Genomic DNA, 25,618 nt, shown 5'->3' with positions numbered 1-25,618 from the left:
CTGCTCTTGAACTCCTGACCTCAGGTGATCCACCCACCTTGGCCTTCCAAAGTGCTGGGATTTCAGGCATGAGCCACCACACCTGGCCCATAATGCTGCTATTAACATTCATGTAATTTCTTTGGTTTTCTTGTAAAATAACAAGAAAAAGTAAAAACATTCATGTATAAGTGTTTGTGTAGGTATATGTTTTCATTTCTCTGGTATATACCTGTGAATAGAATTGCTGGGCTATATGGTAACTCTATGTTTAACATTTTGAGAAAATGCCAGACTGTTTTCCAAAGCAGCTGTACCATTTTAACCTCCCACTAATAGTATATGAGGGTTCCAATTTCTTCACATTCTTGTCAATTCTTGTTATTAGCCATCCTATGATGGCTAGTCATCCTAGTGAGAGTGAAGTGGTATCTCATTTTGGTTCTGATTTCTCTGATTAATGATGGTGACCATCTTTTCACATGCTTATTGGCCATTTATATACCTTCTTTAGAGAAATATTTATTCAGATCCTTTAATTATTTTACATTATTGAGTTGAAGAGATTTTTTATACATTCCCTTTCAGATATGATTTTCAAACATTTGTTCCCATTCTATGTCTTTTCACTTTCTTAATATTATCCTTTCCAGCAAAAAATGTTTTGAATAAGTCCAATTTATCTATTCTTTCTTTTGTTGCTTATGCTTTTGTTATTAATCTAATAAAACACAGTCTAATCCCAGGTCATGTAGATTTATGCCTGTGTTTACTTCTAAGAGTTATATAGTGTGAGATCTTACATTTGGTCTTTCATCCATTTTGAATTAATTTTTGTTTCTGATGTGGGTAGGGATGCAACATCATTCTTTCACAAGTGGATATCTAGCTGTGCCAGCTTAATTTGTTAGAAATACTATTCTTTCCTCCATTAGATTGTTTTGGCATCCTTGTCAAAAATCTATTGACTATAAAAGTAAGGGCTTATTTCTGGACTCTTCATCCTGTTTCACTGATCTAAATTCTATTCTTATGCCACCACCACATTGTCTTGATTATTGTAGCTTAATAGGAAGTTTTAAAATCAGGACATGTGAGTCCTCAAATTTTGTTCTTCTCTTTCAAGATTCTTTTGGTGGTTGGGCGCAGTGGCTCACGCCCATAATCCCAACACATTGGGAGATCAAGGTGGGTGGATCATTTGAGGTCAGGAGTTCGAGACCAGCATGGCCAACATGGTGAAACCTCACCTCTACTAAAACTACAAAAATCAGCTGGGCATGGTGGCAAGTGCCTATAGTCCCAGCTACTCAGGAGGCTGAGGCAGGAGAATCACTTGAACGTGGGACGTGAAGGTTGCAGTGAGTTAAGATCGTGCCACTGTACTCCAGCCTGGGGGACAGAGAAAGACTCTGCCTTAAAAAACAGAAAGGCCGGGCGCAGGGGCTCACGCCTGTAATCCCAGCACTTTGGGAGGCCAAGGCGGGTGGATCACGAGGTCAGGAGTTTAAGACCAGCCTCGCCAAGATGGTGAAACCCCATCTCTACTAAAAACACAAAAAAATTAGCTGGGCGTGGTGGTGGGCGCCTATAATCCCAGCTACTCCAGAAGCTGAGGCAGAGAATTACCTGAACCCAGGAGGCAGAGGTTGCAGTGAGCCAAGATTGCGCCACTCCACTCCAGCCTGGGCAACAGAGCGAGTCTCCATCTCAAAAAAAAAAAAAAAAAAGATTATTTTGGCTATTCTGGGCCACCTGAATTTCCATACAAATTTTAGGATTAGATTGTCATTTTCTATAAAGAAGTCAGATGGAATTTTGATAGGGACTGCACTGAATCTGTAAATCAGTTTAAGGAGTACTGCCATCTTAAAAACAGTAAATCTTCCAACGAACATGAGATTCTTTCTAATTGTATCTTTAATTTCTTACAACAATATTTTTTACTTTTCAGATGTTATACACTTCTTGTGTTAAATTGATTCCTAAACATTTTATTCTTTGAGGCCGGGCGCGGTGGCTCAAGCCTGTAATCCCAGCACTTTGGGAGGCTGAGACGGGTGGATCACGAGGTCAGGAGATCGAGACCATCCTGGCTAACACGGTGAAACCCCGTCTCTACTAAAAATACAAAAACTAGCCAGGCGAGGTGGCGGGTGCCTGTAGCCCCAGCTACTCGGGAGGCTGAGGCAGGAGAATGGCGTAAACCCGGGAGTCGGAGCTTGCAGTGAGCTGAGATCTGGCCACTGCACTCCAGCCCCGGCGACAGAGCGAGACTCCGTCTCAAAAAAAAAAAAACACACATTTTATTCTTTGTAATGCCTTTATAAATCAAATTGTTTTCCACTCATATCTGGATTGTTCATTGCTAATTTACATAAACACAACACATTTTCACACATTGAGCTTATATCCTACAACTTTGCTGAATTCATTTATTGGTTCTAACAGGTGTTTTCACTTTTTTTGATTCTTGGAATTTTCTAAACACAAGATCATTTCATCTACAAATAGAGTTTTACTTCTTCCTTTCCAATGTGGATGCCTTTTATTTCTTTTACTTGACTAACTGACCTGGCTAGAACCTCCACTACAATGTTGAATACAGGTTGTAAGAGGATATATTCTTGCCTTGTTCCTGATCATAGGGGGAAAGCACTCAATCTTTCACCATCAGGCATGATGTTGGCTATGGAATTTTTGTAGATGCACTTTATCAAGTTGAGGAAGTTCCCTTCTATTCCTGAGTGGTCTTTTTCTCTTCCTCTTACAAGCAAGCTGCAATTGGAAATAACAGATCAGTGAACACCCTGGCTTTTGTTTCAGGGCCCAAAATGTTTAATACTTGCTTTCTGATACATTCCCAAAATGTTGCTTGATTTTTCTTATTTTTCAGTAAATTATATTCCTATTTGTTTGAGTTCTAGGTAACACACAATGGCTGCAGTCTGTGTTTTTCCAAAGCTCTATCGTCCCCCTTTGATAATCCACTTTCATTTTTCCTTCACAGTACTCCAGTGTATGTCTATTTATAGCACTTCATACTTTAGATTCATTGCCAAATCTTTATTCCTTGCAACAGAAGATCTGCCATTGCGAGCAGGGACCACTACTAATTTCTGTAAAGGCTTGAGATCAACAGAGGTTTGGGATAATAGCAAACTTCTAAGGTCAAGTTTTAGGAGCAACAGCTATTAATCAATTTAGGGTAAAGAACCTCACCAGGAGGGAAAAAAAATAAAGAGCAAAAAAACAGGCAAAGGTACGGATAAAAATAAAACCTAGGGAGGTCAAGATGAGTGGATCGCTTGATTGCTTGAACCCAGGAGTTTGAGACCAACCTGTACAACATGGTGAAACCCCGTCTCTCCTAAAAATACAAAAATTAGCCAGGTGTGGTGGCGCGTGCCTGTAATCCCAGCTAACTGGGGAGGTTGAGGCATGAAGGTCACTTGAACCTGGGAGACAGAGGCTGCAATAAGCCAAGATTGCACCATTGCACTCCAGCCTGGGTGACAGAGTAAGACTCCATCAGAAAGAAAGAAAGAAGGAAGGAAAGAAGGAAAGAAAAGAGGGACAGAGGGAAAGAAAGAAAGAAAGAAAGAAAGAAAGAAAGAAAGAAAGAAAGAAAGGAAGGAAGGAAGGAAGGAAGGAAGGAAGGAAGGAAGGAGAAGAAAAGAAAAGAAAAGAAAAGAAAAGAAAAGAAAAGAAAAGAAAAGAAAAGAAAGAGGGAGGAAGGAGGGAGGGAGGAAGGAGGGAGGGAGGGAGGGAAGGAAGGAAGGAAAAGGAAAGGAAAGGAAAGGAAGGGAAAATACTGTAGACGTTAAACCAGTAAAACATATTCTGGGAACCGAAGTCTCCTCTTAACGTCCTTTAGAGAGTAACAGGGACATCATCCACTTCAACTACTTAACCTATATAAGGATAATCAAAAACTAATAGCCATGTGAAAGCAAACTTCTGAAAATGCTTAAAGACCACGGTCAAGTTACTCAGACCTAGCCAAGGCCTAACTTATTTCTGTTTCCAACCCACCATACATACCACTCCAAGATTAATCCCCTAAATCAGCCAGCACAGTGGTTCATGCCTGTAATACCAGAACTTTGGGAGGCCGAGGTGGGTGGATCACTTCAGCTGAGGAATTCAAGGCCAGTTTGAGCAACATGGCGAAACCCTGTCTTTACAAAAAATTATCTGGGCATGGCGGCATGTGCCTGTAATCCTAGCTACCCAGGAGGCTGAGGTGGGAGGATCACCTGAGCCCGGTGGGCAAGGCCACAGTGAGCCGTGATTTCACCACTGCACTCCAGCCTGGGTGACAGTGAGGCTGTCTCAAAAAAAAAAAAAAAATACCCTAAATCACTCTCACCTTTACTGAAGAACTGTCAGTAATAATTATTAAGAGCCCTTAACCACATGTCTGGCCTTGTACCGAACAATTTAAATGAATTTTCTCATTTACTCCTCCCAGGAATTCAAAAAGGGAGGTTTTATAATTCTCCCCGCTTCTGCTGGAGATGAGGAATCTGACTAAAAAGAGATTCTGTAACCTGCCCAAATCAAATCGCCAAGCTTCTGAGTATCAATGTTAAGACTCAAACCTACATTATCTTTGCAGAGATTCTCTAACATTAACAATCACTTAGAGAACTTGTTAAAAAGACAGCTAATTAGGCACCAATGCAGGGCATACAGATCAAAATTTCCAGGGCAGTTTTCTGACTCATAGCAGGTTTAGGAACCACAACAAGTTAACCTCCCAGTTCCTACAGAATGGGGTCTGTTTCTTTTTTCTTTTTCTTTTTTTTTTTTTTTGAGACAAGGTCTCACTCTGTGGCCCAGGCTGGTGTGCAGTGGCACGATCTCGGCTCAATGCAACCTCCGCCTCCCTGGTTCAAGCAATTCTCCTGCCTCAGCCTCCCGAGTAGCTGGGATTACAGATGCTCGCCACCACACCTAGCTATTTTTTTGTATTTTTAGTAGAGACGGGGTTTCACCATGTTGGCCAGGCTGGTTGCAAACTCCTGACCTCAGGTGATCCATCTGCCTCAGCCTCCCAAACTGCTGGGATTACAGGTGTGAGCCACTCTGCCTGGCCCAGAATCGGGTCTCTTTTCTTTTCTTTTTTTTTTTTTTTTTTATTATCTGAGACAGAATCTCACTCTGTCGCCAGGCTGGAGTGCAGTGGTGCAATCTCGGCTCACTGCAACCTCCGCCTCCCAGGTTCAAGCAATTCTCCTGCCTTAGCCTCTTGAGTAGCTGGGACTACAGGCGCACACCACCACACCCAGCTAATTTTTGTATTTTTAGTAGAGACGGAGTTTCACCATTTTGGCCAGGATGGTCTCCATCTCTTGACCTCGTGATCAGGCCAACTCAGCCTCCCAAAATGCTGGGATTACACACATAAGCCATCACGCCAGGCCAGAATGGGATCTATTTCCTATGCCTAAACCCTTCCACAAGCAGCTTCCTGCTCTCCTAGGCTAGGGCAAAATTCCTTAAACTGGCATACAAAGCTCTGTGCTTCATAGCCTGTCATTCGGTGATATTTTTGGTTTCCTCTTGCCTCAAGATCTCCTTTTTGTTTCAGTTCTTCTATTCATCATTTCCTTCACAAGGCATTTGCACACGCTGTTCTTTGGCCTAGAATGTTCTTCCCTCTTCCCTTTATCTAGTTAATGCCTGTTTTTCTTGGGGTCTCAGTATAACAGACACTTCCTCAGAGAAACTTTCCATGACCTCCTGGTCTAAGTCAAATCCTAGTTATAATCACTCACAACACTATGTACCACATTTGCAATTTGATACATTTATTTATGTGATAATCCCTCTCATGATAAACTATAAACCCCACAAACAAGGTAAAAACTGTGCTTGTTTTTGCTCATCATTGTATCTTTAGTCCCTAGCTTAGTGCCTGCCACATGCAATCAATATTTGTTAAATGAATTAATAGATTCAAGGCTTTTTAACTATTCTCCCAATTTAACCAGTTGTCTTCCTCCATTTTATGCTACTATAACAGAATACCTGAGAATAAGTAATTTATAAAGAAAAGAAATTTACTTGGTTCACAGTTCTGGAGGCTGGGAAGTCCAAGATCAAGGGGCAGAAACTGGTGAGAGCCTTCCTACTGCACCATAATGCGGCTGAAGGAATCACATGGTGAAAGTGCAACACAGAGAGCAAGAGAAGACCAAACTCACTTTTACAACAAACCTGCTCTCAAGATAATGAACTCTTTCCCTTGATAACTATATTAATCCATTCATGAGGGCAGAGCCCTCACAATCTCATCACCTCTTAAAAATCCCATCTCTCAAGACTGCTATATTAGAGTTTAAGTTTCTTTCTTTTTCTTTTCTTTTTTTTTTTTTTTTTTTTTTTTGAGACAGAGTCTCACTCAGTTGCCCAGGTTGGAGTGTAGTGACGCGATCTCAGCTCACTGCAACCTCCGACTCCCGGGTTCAAGTGATTCTCCTGCCTCAGCCTCCCGAGTAGATGGGATTATGGGCACACACCACCATGACTGGCTAATTTTTGCATTTTTAATAGAGATGGGGTTTCACTATGTTGGCCAGGCTGGTCTCCAATTCCTGACCTCAAGTGATCCGCCTGCCTCGGCCTCCCAAAGTGCTGGGATTACAGGCGTGAGCCACCGTGCTCAGCCAGAATTTAAGTTTCTAGCATATGAACATTGAGGGACACATTCAAACCACAGCACCAGCCCTTTGTATTTTCCACTTACATAACAGAGATCTATAGTTCAAGTTATAAAGGATGACTTCTTTCTTTACATCCTTTCATCCTCACCCAGACCCAAGATCCTTCTTTACCTCTTCACCCACATAATTACTCCTCTTGCTATAAAGTAGAGCCTAAATGGGTTTTACAAAGCTCTCTTTAACGCACCAGTCCATAACAGTTTCCAGGGGAACTTCTACATCACTCTAAATTTCTATGCCGTTTATTTGACATTTCCTCAAATGCTATCATGCCATGTTATCATTATACAGTATTTCATTATTATACCCTGTTTTATTTGCTTTTTTCTTTTTTTTTTTTTTTTGAGAAGGAGTCTTGCTCTGTCCCCAGGCTGGAGTGCTCTGTCCCAGGCTGGTGTGTAGTGGTGCGATCTCAGCTCATTGCAAGCTCTGCTTCACAGATTCGTGCCATTCTCCAGCCTCAGCCTCCCAAGTGGCTGGGACTACAGGTGTCTGCCACCAAGTCCAGCTAATTTTTTGTATATTTAGTAGAGACAGGGTTTCACCATGTTAGCCAGGATGATTTCAATCTTCTGACCTCATGATCTGCCCGCCTCAGCCTCCCAAAGTGCTGGGATTAAAGGCATGAGCCACCATGCCCAACCTGCTTTTATTTTTCTAAATGCAAACATATTTAGTTATGTAGATTGTATGCCTCTGAAGGGTAGCTATAGGCCAGGCACAGTGACTCATGCCTGTAATCCCAGCACTTTGGGAGGCCAAGGCAAGTGGATCGCTTGAGGTCAGGAGTTCGAGACCAGCCTGGCCAACATGGAAATACAAAAATTAGCTGGGCGTGGTAATATATGCCTGTGATCCCACCTATTCGGGTGGCTGAGGCATGAGAATCACTTGAACCTGGGAGTGGGAGGTTGCAGTGAGCTGAGATGACACCACTGCACTCCAGCCTGGGCAGCAGAGCAAGACTCTATCTAAAAAAAAAAAAAAGGTAGGTATAGTTGTATAGTTTAATTTGCTACTAGCGTACCTATGCATATATTTTCTGGAAACACCTGCTGAAGGAATTAATAAAAAAAAAAAAAAAACTTTCTGTAGCTTGGAATGAGGACTCAGCCTGCAGCTTATCACCAAAATTGGCAATTGACAGTTCTCCTTAGAGGGCACCTAAAAATATTATACCATTTCTATAAGGAATACTCCAGGCCCGTTTTTGGTGGACAGTTCAAAACAAGTGTGATGGAAGAACGTTAGAGTGATATATTATTTTAAATTTTCTGACATATTTATAGCAGTTCATAGTTATCTCTAAATCCATTACAGAATTATTAAAATAGTGGTGTGTGCCTATCATCCCAACTCTTTAGAACTTTGCATTGTCAAGTTTTGTTCTTGTCCTGTGAACTCGGGAGAATCTTTAAATATTTTCTGTAGGTTAATTTCTATTTCAAAACATATCTCTGAGGAAAAAGATGTTTTTGGCTATAGTCATGCTGGTTACTCTCTTGGCTGAATATCATTTATCACAGACTTGTTTTTTTTTTTTTGAGACGGAGTCTCACTCTGTTGCCAGGCTGGAGTGCAGTGGCATGATCTCGGCTCACTGCAACCTCGGCCTCCCGGGTTTAAACGATTCTCCTACCTCAGCCTCCTGAGTAGCTGGGACTACAGGTATGCGCCACTATCATAGATTTTCAACCCTATATATAAATGCAGGAGTGCATTTCAATGTAGTTTTGGTCAGACTAAGGTCTAAATAATTGAGACATTTTTTCCTTCAAAATCATAGAATATATTTTAATTCCAATTATTCTAAGTCTTACTGGAAAATCTAAGAGCCACAAAAAAACAAAGTTGACGAACAATATTGAAATTCAGACAATATGTGTCACCCATTTCAAATGCTAGGATTAATATATTTCCTGAGTTTTATGAATCACTATTTTTGCCCATACTACTAAGAAGGAAAGTTTGATAATAAAGAATTATCAGTTATCTGCTTATATGTTTCTTTTTAGATACCTTATGAACATTTTATGTGGAGCTAATTACTCTTTTAAAAGCTTTATTGAGATGTAATTTACGTAACATTAAAATTCACCCATTTTAAGTGTCCAAGGGGTTTTTTGAGTATATTTACAGAGCTTTGCCACTATTACCATAATCTAATTTTATCTTATTTGTGATATAATTCACAAAATTATATAACCAGAACCACTATCTAATTCTAGAACATTTTCATCCCTCTAATAAGGAAATTCACATTCATTAGCAGTCACTCCCCATTTCTCCCCAACCCCTTCAGCCCTATGCAATCACTAACCTACTTTCCGTCTCTATGGAGTTGCCTATTCTTGGCATTTCATGCAAATAGAATCATACAATATGTAGTCTTTGTGACCGGCTCCTCTCACTTGGCATAATGTTTTCAAGGTTCTTTCATGTTATAGCATGTATCATAACTTTACTCCTTGTTTTCTCCTAATAATATTCTATTGTATGATATACTACATGTGGTTTATCCATTCATCAATTGGTGGATATTTGGGTTTCCACTTCTTGGTTATCAAGAATAATGCTGTAGGCCAGTGGCTTTGGCTCACGCCTGTAATCCTAACACTTTGGGAGGCCGAGGTGGGAGGATTGTTTGCGCTCATGAGTTCGAGACCAGCCTGGGCAACATGGCAAAACACCATCTCTACAAAAAAAAAAATTTTTTAAGCCAAACATGGTGGCACACCCCTGTAGTCCTAGCTACTTGGGGGGCTTAAGCAGGGGGATCACTTGAACCCGAGGCTGAGGATGTAGGCACCACTGCACTCCAGCCTCGATGACAAAGTGAGACCCTATCAAAAAAAAAAAACAGAAAACAAAAAAAAACAACAGAATAATGCTGCTATAAACATTCACAAACAAGATTTTGTGTAGATACATGTTTTCATTTCTCTTAAAAATACCTATAAGTGGAATTACTGGGTCACATGCTAATCACTCTTTAGACCAGTAACAGGGTATTTTTTTTTACTTCAAAAGGTTTTTAACACAGCCAGGAAGCTGACTTTTCATAAAAATGCAAACATAAAATCCATTTGTTGGTATAATAAGGTCAATTTACACACGTCTTTGCTATCAACAAAATGTATCATATTTTCCAATTTCAGTTGAAATAGAAATTCTAACACTGGGTAAGATCTTAGAGTCTCGGAGTTTGTACTAGTGTACTTATCCATATCCTGGGATAACATTCTGTTTTAAGCAGAAAGTATGTATCCAACTCCTATGGCTGACAACTGCTTAAGAAATAAGTACACAATAAGGTTATACTGACACAGCACAAGGAGCAAAAAATAATAATTGAAAATGTTAAGACACTGGGCTGGGCATGGTGGCTCACATCTATGATCCCAGCCCAATGGGAGGCCGAGGCAGGCAGATCACCTGAGATCAGGAGTTCAAGATCAGCCTGGTCAGCCTGGTAAAATCCCGTCTCTGACAAAAATACAAAAGTTAGCCGGGCAGGGTGGTGCAAGCCTGTATTCCCAGCTACTCCAGAGGCTGGGCACGAGAATCACTTGAACCCGGAAGCGGAGACTGCAGTGAGCCAAGATGGTGCCACTGCACTCCAGCCTGAGCAACACAGCGAGACTCCGTCTCAAAAAATAAAATAGGCTGGGTGCAGTGGCTCACGCCTGTAATCCCAGCACTTTGGGAGACCGAGACGGGCTGATCACCCGAGGTCAGGAGTTCGAGACCAGCCTGGACAACATATAGTGAAACCCTGTCTCTACTAAAAAATACAAAAATTAGCTGAATGTGGTGGCACACACCTGTAGTCCCAGCTACTTGGGAAGCTGAGGCAGAAGGATCCCTTGAACCCAGGAAGCGGAACTTGCAGTGAGCCAAGATGGCACCACTGCACTCCAGACTGGGCAACAGAGCAAGACTCTCAAAATAAATTAATTAAATAAAATATTAGACACTGGCCACATGCGGTGACTCACACCTGTAATCCCAACACTTTGGGAGACTGATGCGGGTGGATCGCTTGAGCCCAGGCGGTCCAAGACCAGCCTGGGCAACAAGGCGACAAGGCGAAACCGCGTCTCTACAAAAATATATATATATATTATATATCATATAATATCATATGTATATATTACGTAATATATTATATATTATATATATAAAATATTAGACATCCGGGTTACTCATTTTCTTTCCCTAGGAGGCGTGTGTGTGTGTGTGTGTGTGTGTGTGTGTGTGTGTGGGGGGGGGGTGCTGTTTCTCAAAAGCATATTTCAAAAATTGGAGGCCAAGTAAACTTCTGGTCACATTTCTGGGGGTTTGTTTTTCCCAGCAATGAACGCTCTAGTTCAAATATACTTTGTAAATTTTGAACAGATAATGAAAAGTTGATTGTAAAACTCTACATTTAAAAAGAGCTTTAAAAACACATTTTCATTTTTTAAAAAATCAAACATCTTGCAGCAGAAATTAGACATAATCAAGGGAAAACTACCAGCGTCCTACCAATCACAACCCTAGAGAAAATGCCACAGGTCGTCCAAAAAACGCATTCGTTTGAGCCAACAGCTCTTTCCTCCCGCCAAAGCTATCCCTCGAACGTCAGACGCTGACCCAAGGAGTGATTGATGATTTCTCCTTTTTGATTCCCCCTCACCCCTGCCACTCCCAATCCACCTGCTTTAAGGTGTCAACGCGACTACAAACGGTTAACAGTGACCAGCAGCAGAGAGAGAAACAAACATCCCTGACAACCCACAGCTGAGTAAGCAAGAGCTGTTTATTCACCAACGTGTTCCATTTGGAGACTGTCGGCGAGCCCTGGAAAGCCCAAGCACATTTGAGAAGGTTCCTGGAGAGGGAGAGAATCATCTTTCCTTCCCCCCACTCCCCAGCCCCAAACACACACTGAGAGACTCGGGTGGAAGCCGTCTGGTCCAGGCAGTCCCGACTTGCCCGCCCCCTCAAGAAAAACCTCACGCACCAAAGCAGCCGACCCCTTGCGGGGGTGGTATAATTCCCCCAAAATGGGCTCTGCCGCAGGAGAGGCTGGCGGCAGCGCTTCGGAAGGAGTTACTGCCACCCCCACTGCCACCACTGCCCGCCCTGACGCCACGGCCGGGGCTGGGGACCCCGATGAGAAATGGCCCTTCAGCCCCCTTCCCTCACCTGGCTTGGTCCCACCTGAGGGCAAGAGCGGAGGCAAAAAGAAACAGGCAGGGAGGGCTGACCTTGTTGCTACTGACAGTGGAGCGGCGCATCCTGCTGCTTCCTGGAAAGCGGCCCGAAAGACATTTTTTGCCCCTGGAGGAAGGAAACGGGAGGGCGCCGGCCGGACGGCGGCGGGCGCGGAGGCGTTGGTCCGGGCAGGCTGTGCAGCCTCTAAGCGGGGACGGTCCGAGGACTACATCTCCCAGGCTGCTTTGGGCCGCCCTGCGTCGTAACCCCGGCGCGCACGGAGGCGGCGACTCTTACCTCACAAAGGTAGCTCCTCCGCCGGCAGCAACTCGGCGCCCGCGGTCCATGGACCGGAACCTCGGGCCGACGGACAGGAACCTGGGCCGCGATCGCCGCCTCCCCGCCTCAGGCTCCTCCTCCTCGTTCTCCGCCGCCTCCACCGGACGCCCGCAGGCCCCGCACCGCCGCCGCCCGGCTAGCGCAGCTGCCCCGGGAAGCTGGGTGACGGGTTCGCGGCTGCCGCCGGACTGCGGCCTACTCCGCCGTCTCTCAGTGCTATTGTCCCTGGGCCTGGCCTTGAGCGGGTCCACTGGGGAGGGCCGAGTGCGCCGGCTCCGCGGAAGATGCCGGACCAAGCCTTACAGCAGATGCTGGACAGGTACGGGCAGCTGTTGGGGGGGACCGGGAGCCGCCGACCCTCGCTCTGGCCCTGCCCGCGCCCGCCCTCGAGGCTCTTGGTGAGCAGAACCCGGCGTGCCGGGAGGAGTTCCACGGCCAGGGGGCCGTGAGAGGGGCAGAAAGTTTGGAGTCTAGACTTGGGGGAGGACAGAACGAGCGGCCTGGGTCGTAGACTTTGGGTGAAACTTAGCTAAGGAGTGGCGTCTGGTTTCTTTGGAACCCCGTTTTGACGTGAGAGGGACTCATGTTAATCCACAAAATTAGTTTTCCTTACCCTCTTCCCCTTCCCCTTCCTCCCTCCCCAACTTGTAAAGTGTCAGCGATGTCACTGGCAAGAAGAACCGGGTTATCTTTCAGGGGAATGACCCCCTTACAATTTTAAGTCTCTGTCTGAGAACCAATGATAAACATTCTTTTAGAAAGCCTGATAGGCTGATTTCGTTCTCTCCCCTTTCCCTAAGCCCGCACCGCCCTCCTCCCCCGCCCCATCCCGTCCCCACCTCCGAACTGTAAGGTCAGAGTATCCGCAAGGGAGCTTTAACGGTCAGACTAAAGTAGAGGTTATGGAAAACAGCCAGATGAGTCCAATGCTGAACACTTAGTGTACTTGGCGATCGTTGGGTTCATTGAAAACGTTTCAGCTCGTAGAAGAGTCCAGTTGCCCATTCTTGGGGGGTCCCAGTCTGTAAAACTCTTTGTGAAGTCGGGTGCACCGCCCTCTGCTGTTGAAATTCTAGTCGGTGGGTTCTACCATGAGTTTTTGGAGACTCTAGATCCACATTTTCCCCCCAGCCAAGTCTTACTTTCTGGCATAGCAAGTTGTACAAGCTAATTCATGATGTTTGTGGTTGCTTAAAATTCTCAGCAGACATCACTTGCCACCCATTTCAGCAGGTGGTACCAACTCTTTGTACTCAGTAAAATTCCAACTGTAAGGTGTTAAATGAAGGCCCTCCCTTGAGTTCATACCCAGTTAAATGCTGTTTGGGTCTGCCACACCCAGAACACAAGTGACCCAAGTGTACACATCCTTCCAGAGTGACAGACATTTACTTGGAGCTTAGAATTTTGAGCCATCTCAGTTGATAGAAATTATGTCACTAATTTTTTTCAGTTGAGATAACTGGTGATTCATCCAGCCCTGTTTCAGGTCAACATTCTGACAATTGTATTGACTACCCTTTTATATATGTGTGTGGTTTATAAGCTCTTGGAAGGCAGAAACTTACTATTTATCTTGAATCCCAGAACAGAGCCTGGTACTCAGTAGGTAATCAGTAAGTATTTGCTGTATGAACTGATGCACAAACTTATTTGTCATTTTCCCCAGTTGTCTAGGGGTCTGATAATTTACCAGGTTTTCCTTTCATTGTAAATTGGCAAATTAAATATGCCCAGAGGAGACTACCTGCCACTGCCAGTTCTGTTCTGTTGAGACCCTGTTTTGATGCAGGGTATTTTGTAATTAATTTTTTCCTCTGAGGGCCTCCTTTCATTTTTACATAGTGGCTTTTTTTCTTCTTTTTTTGAGACAGGGTCTCTGTTGCCCAGACTGGAATGCAGTGGCAGTGGCAGTGGCAGTGGTCTGATCTCAGCTCACTGCAACCCCTGCCTCCCGGGCTCAGGTGATCCTCCTACCTCAGCCTCCCTAGTAGCTGGGACCACAGCATATACCACCATACCCAGCTAATTTTTTTTTTTTTTTTTTTTTTTTGAGACGAAGTCCCGCTCTGTTGCCCAGGCTGGAGTGCAGTGGGGCTATCTCCACTCACTGCAAGCTCCGCCTCCCGGGTTCATGCCATTCTCCTGCCTCAGCCTCCTGAGTAGCTGGGACTACAGGCGCCTGCCACCGTGCCCAGCTAATTTTTTGTTTTTTTAGGAGAGACGGGGTTTCACCGTGGTCTCGATCTCCTGAACTTGTGATCCGCCCGCCTCGGCCTCCCAAAGTGCTGGGATTACAGGCGTGAGCCACCACGCCCGGCAATTTTTTGTTTTTTATAGAGCCGGAGTTTTGCCATGTTGCCCCTGCTGTTCTCAAACTCCTGGGCTCAAGTGATCCAAGTGATCCTCCCGCCTAGCCTCCCAAAGTGCTGTGTCGTCAAGCGTGAGCTATCGTGCCCGGCCTAGAAAAGTTCTTATGTCCAAAAGCTGACCTGGCTTTTCATATGCTCTCTGGAGATTTCCATAAAAGTAAGAAGCCAAAGAATGAGGCTGGGCACAGTGGCTTACCCCTGCAATCCCAGCACTTTGGGAAGCCAAGGCAGGCAGATTACTTGAGGTCAGGCGTTCAAGACCAGCCTAGCCAACATGGTGAAAACCCTGTCTCTACGGGGAAAAAAAAAATTAGGCCGGCATAGTGGAGTGGGCCTGTAGTTCCAACAGGAGGCTGAGGCATGAGAATTGCTTGAACCTGGGAGACGGAGGTTGCAGTGAGCTGAGATCCCACCATTGCACTCCAGCCTGGGTGACAGAGCAAAACTCCATCTCAAAAAAAAAAAAAAAAAAAAAAAAAAAGGCTAGTGAGGCATTTAAAGCTTCTCAACAGAAATGTGAAGATTCTGGCTGCCATTTACTGAAATAGGTGACTATGACACTGGCTTACTTTTGTCTTTGTACTCTTCTGACATATCTTAAAGTAGATTTTTAACATGACTTTCATAGACCTTTATTGTCTAGATTAGTAGTTGGCAACCTATTGCCATGTTAGAATTACCTGGGGAACATTTCAAAATATGCATGGATACTGGATCCTGTCTAAGACCAATAAGATCAAAAATTTCTGTAGGGTAGAGCCTGGGCATCTATATTTTAAAGCTTTTTAAATGTTTCAGATATGGCTGAAACCTACTGCCCTAAGTCCTAAGGCAATGATATCTTTCAAGATGAGAGATAATAAGATATAGTGAGTAAAGCTTGGGCTCAGAGATAGAAAGCATGAAATTCAAATTTTGCCACTTACTAGCTATGTGACTTTGAATTCAGATTCTGACACTATGTATATGATCATTTATAAAATGGGAACCCTACTTCACAGGGCTACAGCAAATGAAAACATACATCTCTATAAAACAACAAAACACTCTGTGTTAGCCCAATAGAAGGCACTTAAGACTAATGTAAACCAGTTTGGCCATTTTCCCCCCATCTACTTTAAAGTTTTCTTCATCTGGGCTGGCCCTACTGCAAGTTGAACACAAAGATACTCAACATGGTTCACTTGAGGGATACCAACAGGGCCAAAAGACTAAAATATGTCAGCCTATTAGGACCCAGAATTATTTTCATGAATTTGACTTCTCCCCAACCTGGTTTTTGGTGGCAATTTTTGAGGGACAGAATTTAGCTCAGATAACTGTTTGTTTGCTTCTTGAATGCAGGTTTTATCTTTGTGAAGACTAGGGAAATGTGTGTTACATGTTGTTCTGTTGCTTTTAGGTTAAGTTATGTATTTTATTTAGGGCAGGCACAGTGGCTCATGCCTGTAATCCCAGCACTTAGGGAGGCCGAGATGAGAGGATTGCTTGAGCCCAGGAGTTGGAGACCAGCATGGGCAAGATGGCAAGACTCAGTCTCTACAAAAAATTTAAAAATTAGGCCAGGCATGGTGGCACGTGCCTATGATTCCAAATATTCAGGAAGCTGAGGTAGAAGGATTCCTTGGGGGTTGTGGCTGCAGTGAGCTGTGTGCTGCTGGGTACTCCAGCCCAGGTAACAGAGCAAGACCCTGTCTTTAAAAAAAAAAAAAAAGTTATGTTATTTTACAATGAATCAATTATTAAACATTTACACTTATTGAATTTATTTAACAAATACTGAATGTCTTCATATGCCCAGTACCATTCTAGGCCCTTGGTATATAGTGGTGAATTGAACATAACAAAAATGCCCTTACGGAGCTTCAATTCCAGTGGTGTTTGTGTTGTCTAAACCGTCAAAGTGAAGACTATTTTAATTGTAACATGAATGGTATGTTCAGTTTATACCACTTAATCTTTCAGAGTTTTTAAACTAGAGGTAACTTCTTTTTTTTTTTTTTGAGGCAAGGTCTCACTCTGTCACCTAGGCTGGAATGCAGTGGTGCGATTTCGGCTCACTGCAACCTCTGCCTCCCCGATTCAGGCATTTCTTCTGCCTCAGCCTCCCGAGTAACTGGGACTGCAGGCATGCACCACCACACACGGCTAATTTTTGTATTTTTAGTAGAGATGGGGTGTTGCCATGTTGGCCAGGCTGGTCTCGAACTCCTGACCTCGTCTCCCAAAATGCTGCCAAAGTGCTGGGATTAAAGGCGTGAGCCACCGCGCTCGGCCAACTAGTGGCAACTTCTTTTTTTTTTTTCTTTTTTGAGATGGAGTTTCTGTCACAGTCTCAGCTCACTGAAAACTCTGCCCCCTGGGTTCACGCCATTCTCCTGCCTCAGCCTCCCGAGTAGCTGGGACTACAGGCCCCCGTCACCACGCCTGGCTAATTTTTTTCTGTTTTTAGTAGAGACGGAGTTTCATGGTGTTAGCCAGGATGATCTCAATCTCCTGACCTCGTGATCCGCCCACCTAGGCCTCCCAAAGTGCTGGGATTACAGGCATGAGCCACCGTGCCTGGCCCATGGCAACTTCTAAATAGCTGAAGTTGAATTCCCTTGTCCTTTGCAAATAACTCACTTTAGTTTAGCTATTATTTGTTTATATTGGTAACTTTGATTACTGCAGTATTTATAGGTGAAAAGAGTATATATGTATATATGGATTTTTTTTTTTTTTTTGACGCGGAGTTTCGCTCTTGTTGCCCAGGCTGCTGGAGTGCAATGGCGTGATCTCGGTTTACCACAACCTCTGCCTCCCAGGTTCAAGTGATTCTCCTCCCTCAGCCTCCCAAGTAGCCAGGATTACAGGCATGTGCCACCATGCCCGGCTAATTTTGTATTTTTAGTAGAGATGGGGTTTCTTTATGTTGGTCAGGCTGGTCTCGAACTCCTGACCTCAGGTGATCCACCTACCTTGGCCTCCCAAAGTGCTGGGATTACAGGGGTCAGCCACCACACTTGGCCATATGGATATATGTTCTTTTGATTGCCTTTCATTTTCATAAACTATAAGTGTTTTATAGAAATTTATTATTTGAACTTTTTAAGTTGTTGTGGGTAAACAAGAATGGTGGAAAGGGGGGTGATTTTTCTAGTGTTATGAATGTTTCAGTGTCACAAATATCATTTCCCTGAAATGATAACCATAAGCCCAAACCCTTTATATCAGGCCTTTTGAACCTTAGTTAGCTCTTCTGTCTTTCATTGCTTCAATTCTTTAATAAGAAGTTGTTATATATTACTTTTTCTTTCACCACCGACATTCTCATTTTTCTCTAAAACTTCTCAAGGTTAGTGAATTTACAGAGAACAATGCAAAGAATGTTATAACAAACTGCAGGAATGGACCTCTGATTTGAAGCCTGGACCTACCGAGAAATGCTTTTGGAAACTACTTCTGCTTCCCCTGTCTTAAAATAAAGACACATTAATATGTTGAGGTTGTTTTGCATCACTTACTTGCATCTAGTGAGTAGGCAAGGAGTGTAGCCAGAATGTCCCCAGAATGGTCAGATAGGAGAAAGAGCAGAGAGAGTGGTCTGTTCCTCCAGCCCCCTCCCACAATGGTAAAGTGAATTACAATTCTGCCTCTGTGAGTGTGTTATCTACAGGTGTATGCTCCTTTGAAGACCAAGGAAGTTATACTCTGATAGGAGCGATGCTGTATAAACAATTTCTCTTTGTCAGTTGACCTCTTTTTCTCAATCACATCACCATGTTGACAATTACAGACCAATGCTCAGAATTCAAAACCATCATCAATTATATTTATTTCCAGATATGTGTAAAAAATGGAAACATCATAGATAAAATTAAATCCCCTTTGACCACTGTCCCCCATGCCATATCTTCTCATCCCCACTCCACTATCATAAAATGGGTTTATATTCTTCTATCCTTCTTGGTTTAATGCTTTTATATAGAAAAGTATATTAATAGACAACTTTTTTTTTTTTTTTGAATCAGGGTCTTACTCCATTGCTAAGGCTGGAGTGGAGTGTCACAATCACAGCTCACTATAGCCTCAACCTCCCAGGCTCAAGTGATCCTCCCACCTCAGCTTCCAGAGTAGCTGGGACTACTCATGTGCACCACCACACCTGGCTGATTTTTTGTATTTTTTTTGTGGAGACAGGATTTCACCATGTTGCCAAGGCTGGACTCAAACTCCTGGGCTCAAGTGATCCTCTCGCCTCAGCCTCTCAAAGTGCGGGGGACTACAGGTGTATTCCACCACACCCAGCTTTCAACTTTTTTTTTTCTTTTTTTGAGACAGAATCTCACTCTGTCACCCAGGCTGGAGTACAGTGGTGTGGTCTCGGCTCACTGCTGCAACCTCCACCTCTCGAGTTCAAGTGATTCTCCCACCTCAGCCTCCCAAGTAGTTGGGACTACAAGCGCATGCCACCATACCCAGCTAATTTTTTGTATTTTTAGTAGAGACAGGGTTTCACTATGTTGCCCAAGCTGGTCTTGAACTCCTGACCTCATGATCCACCCACCTTGGCCTCCCAAAGTGCTGGGATTTCAGGCGTGAGCTGCCACACCTGGCCTTTTTTCTTTTTTAATCCAGTCTCGTTTATGACATTTAGGTTCTTATTTTCTCTTTATTATTTCTCCTGATAATTTGATTTTCATTCCCCTTTCTTGTCATTAGGTCTACTGAAAGTATACTGAAGGGCTGAGTGCAGTGGCTCACACCTGTAATCCCAGCACTTTGGAAGGCCTAGGCAGGCCAATCACTTGAGGTCAGGAGTTCAAGACCATCCTGGCCAACATGGCAAAACCCCATCTCTACAAAAACTATAAACATTAGTAGGGCATAGTGGCACACGCCTGTAATCTCAGCTACTCGGGAGGCTGAGGCACGAGAATCACTTGAACCTGGGAGGCAAAGGTTGCAGTGAGCTGAGATGGTGCCACTGCACTCCAGCCTGAGCAACAGAGCAAGACTCTCTCTCTGTCTCTCTTTATACACACACACACACACACACAAAAGATCACCAATAATTTCTTAATAAATATAATGACATTTTCTTAAGGACTTTTTGTCCTTAAGTATCACTTTACCTTTTTCTTCCTTCAGTTTTTATGTATGGTTCACTTCTCAGCATTTACTATTTTGAAAAAGTATACTTACTCACTCTCTTTCCTGTTTATTCAAATGACTCCCAGATCTGTGTCTTTATTTCTGACCTCCTTTCCTTATTTCCTTTAGCACCTAATTTCTACCTGCCCAGTGGACATTTCCATTTATGTGTATACAGTATTGCCAGTCAATCTAAAACTAAGCTACTTATCTTGACTTCTCAATGTTTGGTCTTTGATATTACCAGTCTTGTCCACTATAAAACATAAATTTTGTTTGTTTGTTTGTTTGTTTGTTTGTTTTTGAGACAGGGTCTGGCTCTGTCACCCAGGCTGGAGTGCAGTGGCCTATCTCAGCTCACTACAACCTCTATCCCCCACCCCCTGGCTCAAAATACCCTCCGACCTCAGCCTCCTGACTAGCTAGGACTACATGCCAAGCTAATTTTTGTATTTTTAATAGAGACGGGCTTTCGCCATGTTGCCCAGGCTTGTCTCAAACTCCTGAGCTCAAGTGACCCTCCTGCCTCAGCCTCCCAAAGTACTGGGATTGCAGGCATGAGCCTGGCCAAAACATAAGTTTTTTATTTTCTTTGTTTTTTTTTAAAGAGGCAGGGTCTTGCACTCCCAGGCTCAAGCCTCCCAAGTAGCTAGGAGCACAGTGCAAGCCAGCATGCCCAGCTAATTTTTTTTTTAACTTTTTGTTTGGTGGGGAGGGGAATAGAGACGGGTCTTACTATGTTGCTCAGGCTGGTCTCAAACTCCTGTTCTCCACCAATCCTACCTTGGCCTCCCAAAGTGTTGACACTACAGGCATGAGCTACCTTGCCTGGCCTTTTTAAATTTTTTTGCTTTCTTCTTTCCTTCGAGATCCACTTGTTTATCACATATTTTTGATTTTCCTTTTTCTAGCTTCAATTTTTCGCTTGGTCCAGTTTGGCCTACAGGGTGGCACTAGAATTAGCCAAGGCACAATTAGCATCATGCAATTTCTATACTTGAAAATCTGCCAGTCTCTGTGCCATCTAAAAGGATAAAACATAAACTTTCAACATGGTAGTGTGCTTTGATCTGTTACTATAATCCAGCCCCAACCTACCTTAACCATCCTCTCCTGCACTCCCCTTCATTGACCCCTGAACATATCCTGCTCTATCATTTCTCTTTTTTTGCTTTAGGTGCCTTCCTCCCTCCTAAGACCTGGCGAAGTCTTACCCATATTGAATTCAGCTAAAATACCACAGTGAAGCCTTGCACAGCCCCACACAGAGTTAATAACTCCTTCCTTTGTTTCAATAGAACCTTTATGCATTTTTTATACTATATCACATTATACTGTAATTTTTTTAATATACTTGTCCCGTGTCTCAGAGCTTCACACACAGACACACACACACAAATCCTTACCACCACCACACATACTCATCTGGAAGTTCATTGAGAACAAAAACTGTCCTGTATTCCCTATCCTGTTTTCCCACAAGGGCCTTAGTACATAGGAGACCCCCTTTTGTATCACAGTGTCTTTCTTTTCATTCTTTGTGACATATCAGTGCTTAGAATAATCGTGCAGAAGCACCATTTTTTTTAATTGCCTCATTTGCTCAAAACTTGTATTTTCTGACTGCTTATTGAGATTAAGTTCAGGGCTGGGCACTTTGGGAGGCTGAGGCAGGAGGATCACCTGATCTCAGGAGTCAGAGACCCGCCTGAGCAAAATACTAAGACCCCATCTCTACAAAAAAATTAAAAAATTAACAAGTGCAGTGGTGCATGCCTGTATTCCCAGCTACTCAGGAGGCTGAAGCGGGAGGATCACTTGAGCCTGGGAGATTAAGGCTGCAGTGACCCATGATCACACCACTGCACTCCAGCCTGGGTATAACAAAGCAAGACCTTGTCTCAAAAAGAAAAAAAAAAGATCTGGCCAGGCTCAGTGGCTTACGCCTGTAATCCCAGCACTTTGGGAGGCCAAGAGGAGCAGATTGCTTGAGCCCAAGAGTTTGAGACCAGCGTGGGGCAACATGGAGAAACCCTGTGTGTTAAAAGAAAGAGAGAGGAGAGAGAGGGAGGGAGGGAGGGAAAGCAAGCAAGCAAGCAAGCAAAAATAGTTGGGTGTGGTGGTCCACACCTGTAATCCCAGCTACTGAGGAGGCTGGATCACCTGAGCCCATGTTGTAGAGGTTGCAGTGAGCTGAGATTGCACCATGCCACTGCACTCCAGCCTGGGCCACAGAGCAAGACCCTGTCTCAAAAAAGAAAAAAAAAGAGATCATATTCGTTAGCCCATCCTTCAGGACTTCAGGACACTCACCGTTATTCACAGACCATTTATTATGCTCCCTATTATGTTTAAGATAAGGAGTACATGGCTGGCACCAACTGCCTTTTTAAAGCCTTTTTCTCTTAATGAATAAGTGTGTAAGTACCTAAGTCTTTTGCCCAAGCCAAATGGGCTTGCACACTTTCTTCCAAACATAAGGTGGTTTTTGTTTTTGGGTTTTGTTTGGCATCTTTTCTTTCAAAGCTCTATCCATTCTTCAAGACCTAGTTAGGTTCTGCTTTGTTCATAAGTCTCTTCTGACCATGTCTGCAGAAATATTTTTCTTTTCTTCTCTAAACTCGTGTAGCAATTCATCTTTAGTGCCTCCTAATTCTATTTTTTTTTTTTTTTTTTTTTGAGACAGAGCCTTCACTCTGTTGCCCAATGTGGAATGGAATAGTGCAACCTTGGCTCACTGCAGCCTCCACCTCCCAGGTTCAAGCAATTCTCATGCTTCAGCCTCCCAAGTAGCTGGGATTACAGGCATGTGCCATCATGCTCAGCTAATTTTTTGTATTTTTGATAGAGACAGGGTTTCACTGTTTTGGCCAGGGTGGTCTTGAACTCCTAGCTTCAAGCAGTCCTCTCTGCTCAGTCTCCCAAAGTGCTGGGATTACGGCATGAGCCACCACGTCTGACCTGCCTCCTAATTCTTTACGTGCCATAGTTCGCAAAGATGACAATATTTACATGGCCTATTGGAGTAAACTGAAAGAGATTTCCGTCTCTGGAGGAAGCACCTTATGACTGCTTTAAAGTACCTTAGTAAAATGAAACACGTACTTTTTTGTACTGCTGTAATTTTCTAAGAAATGGGAAATGTAAGTTTTTCTCTGAATACACTATACATAGGGCAGCATGCTGCAGTGAAAAAAGCTGATGATTTGGAGTCATGGCCCAGGTTGCATCCATACCTCTCTACTTACTGTGTGGCCTTGGCCGGATCACTTAACCTTGCTGGGCTTTTGGTTCTTGTTTAAGATGGGATTAATTGTGCTTTCAGAGTTTATGAACATCAGAGACAAAAGGCATGGCATGAATATGTTATACTCAATAAATGATTGCTCAGTATTTGTGGGGAATTGGTTCTGGGACCTCCCAAGGATGCCAAACTGTGGATGCTCAAGTCTCTGATATAAAATGGTGTAGTATTTGCATATAACCTATGCACATCCTCCTGTGCACTTTACGTTCTCTCTAGATTATGTATAATACCTAATACAGACCGGGTGCAGTGGCTCACGCCTGTAATCCCAGCACTTTGGGAGCCTGAGGCAGGCAGATCATCTGAGGTCAGGAGTTTGAGACCAGCCTGGCCAACATGGTGAAACCTCGTCTCTACTAAAAATACAAAAAAATTAGCTGGGCATGGTGGCACATACCTGCAATCCCAGCTACTTGGGAGACTGAGGCAGGAGGATCGCTTGAACCCGAGAGGCAGAGATTGCAGTGAGCTGAGACCACGCCATTGCACTCCAGCCTGGGTGACGAGCAAGAGTCTGTCTCAAAATAAAAATAAAAATACCTAATACAGTGTAAATGCTATGCAAATAGTTGTCATACTGTATTGTTTACGAAATAATAACAAGGAAAAGTCCATACATGTTCAGTACAGACTCTTTTTTTGCAAATGTAATTGACCTGAGGTTAGTTGAATGAACAGATGCAGAACCCTCAGTTGGAGGGCTGACTGTATTTCTTCTCACCTTTGTTTTTGGTAATGTGTCATGATTGTGGTTATATGTCTTTGATAGATCCAGGTACTTTAACTTCCATTCCACTAGGATGAATGGACATATTAGTCTCCTTGATAGCGTGCTTTCTGTTTCAGAATTCTTGGGTGTGACACTTAATCCTGAGACAAAATAAGCAGCATGTAGTTTTTTTCTTTTTTTGTTTTTTTGTTTTTTTGTTTTTTTTTTGAGATGGAATTTCACTCTTGTTACCCAGGCTGGAGTGCAATGGCACGATCTCAGCTCACTGCAGTCTCCACATCCCGAGTTCAAGCGATTTTCCTGCCTTAGCCTCCTGAGTAGCTGGGATTACAGGCATGCACCACCACACCCGGCTAATTTTGTATTTTTAGTAGAGATGGGGTTTCTCCATGTTGGTCAGGCTGGTGTCGAAACTTCCGACCTCAGGTGATCCACCCACCTCAGCCTCCTGAAGTGCTGGGATTACAGGCATGACCCACGGTGCCCAGCCTAACATGTAGTTTTTTTTTTTTTTTTTTCATTGTCGAATAGAGTCCTCCTTACATTAACCAGAGTATGAATCTCCAAACTTGTTCTGAATTAAGAAGTGCTTGTTCTCTTTCCTTAGAACAGTCATGTAAATACACTATTATGGCACCATATATACTACAACAGCAGCAATTTAAGGCTTATTCCATGCCTGCTTTCTATATTCTCAAACTCTTCTATTCTGCTGCACTCCAGTTTTCATCACAGTGATTTCTCAGGCAGGAGTCTGATTTGCCAGAACTTCCTAACAATCCAAAATAAACACCTGCAATTTGAGCCTGCAAAGAAAGGCTTTACTACCAGCTGTTTTTTAAGATACTGTACCTATCTTGCTTAATTTAGTGCCAGTGAGAAACTATCTTTTTGATAAATAAAGCCCCCCTCACTTTTTTCTACATACTTTGAAAATAACCTGTTTGATCAGATAGGCTGCAAATTAGTCACAAATGAACCCTATGAAGTGAGATTGTCTTTGTTATTCATCCTTTCTCAACTGGTTTGTAATACCTAGCTTCATCTTAAAATCTTTCTGCTCCAACCACATTGGTCCATGAACATATGTTCATTTACATCTCTAAGCTTGCTTACTCTGTTTTTCTTACTTCAAATACCTTTTCTTTCCACTCTAACTTGAATTCTCATCTGTAGTTCTTTCCTTTTGAAACCTCAGCTGTTTCATCCTGTTTCTTGGTCTCTCATCACATTTCTGTATTAAGGTGTCTAACAACTTTTCTTGGCACTTAATGCTTGGTATGGCAGGGGATTTTTTTGTGATCCTTATATGCATGTTTGTACGTTAACTAGACTGGAAGTTCCTTACATGTAGTTCCTTGTGGCATCAAATAATGAATGTACTTATTAGGTACTCAAGTGGATTTAGGAGGAGATCTTGAATAATGTTAGATGTAGGACAATTTTGTCACGTATATTCCTTAAACTCTTTATAAATTTTACTGTTTATACTTTATTAGTTTACTATATAACTGGCAAAAACCATCATAATTTTAAAGTCACATGGAATTATATTACCAATACCAGTAAGACTATACATCTGTTTTTAGAAATAAGTAATAGTCCTTAGATTTGTCTAGTTTAGTTCTCTTTTGTTGTCTTCATATAATGACAGTGATTTGTTCCTTGATCCCTGAACCAATCATGATACTTACCAGATCTCCTTTTACTTTGTAAATGAATATGCCCCAACTTGGTGAATGGGATGGTGTAGGAGTACCTACATGTACATCAGCAAGTAGGTGGCTAAAGCTACCACAAGGATAATAAGGGTGAAAGAAATGAA

At 43.1% G+C, this 25,618-nt stretch overlaps 2 protein-coding genes across 4 annotated transcripts in view; one reads left to right on the top strand and one right to left on the bottom strand.

Annotated features, from left to right (window-relative positions):
- The window catches only part of CPEB3 (cytoplasmic polyadenylation element binding protein 3), a 256,834-nt gene extending 244,680 nt beyond the window's left edge, over nucleotides 1-12,154 (bottom strand). For all 3 annotated transcript variants that reach the window (XM_023226243.1, XM_023226245.1, XM_023226246.1), the window contains exon 1: nucleotides 11,963-12,154. The gene's annotated coding sequence lies outside the window, so the exon portion shown is untranslated. The remainder of the gene's footprint in view (nucleotides 1-11,962) is intronic.
- Nucleotides 11,913-25,618, top strand: part of MARCHF5 (membrane associated ring-CH-type finger 5) — a 64,598-nt gene continuing 50,892 nt past the window's right edge. The window contains exon 1 of the mRNA XM_023226247.1: nucleotides 11,913-12,567. Coding sequence (XP_023082015.1) covers nucleotides 12,533-12,567 — 35 coding nt within the window. The 5' untranslated portion in view covers nucleotides 11,913-12,532. The remainder of the gene's footprint in view (nucleotides 12,568-25,618) is intronic.

The sequence above is a fragment of the Piliocolobus tephrosceles genome, chromosome 9 (genome assembly GCF_002776525.5).
Source record: "Piliocolobus tephrosceles isolate RC106 chromosome 9, ASM277652v3, whole genome shotgun sequence".
NCBI lineage: Eukaryota > Metazoa > Chordata > Mammalia > Primates > Cercopithecidae > Piliocolobus > Piliocolobus tephrosceles.
This window is presented reverse-complemented; position numbering and strand designations above follow the sequence as displayed.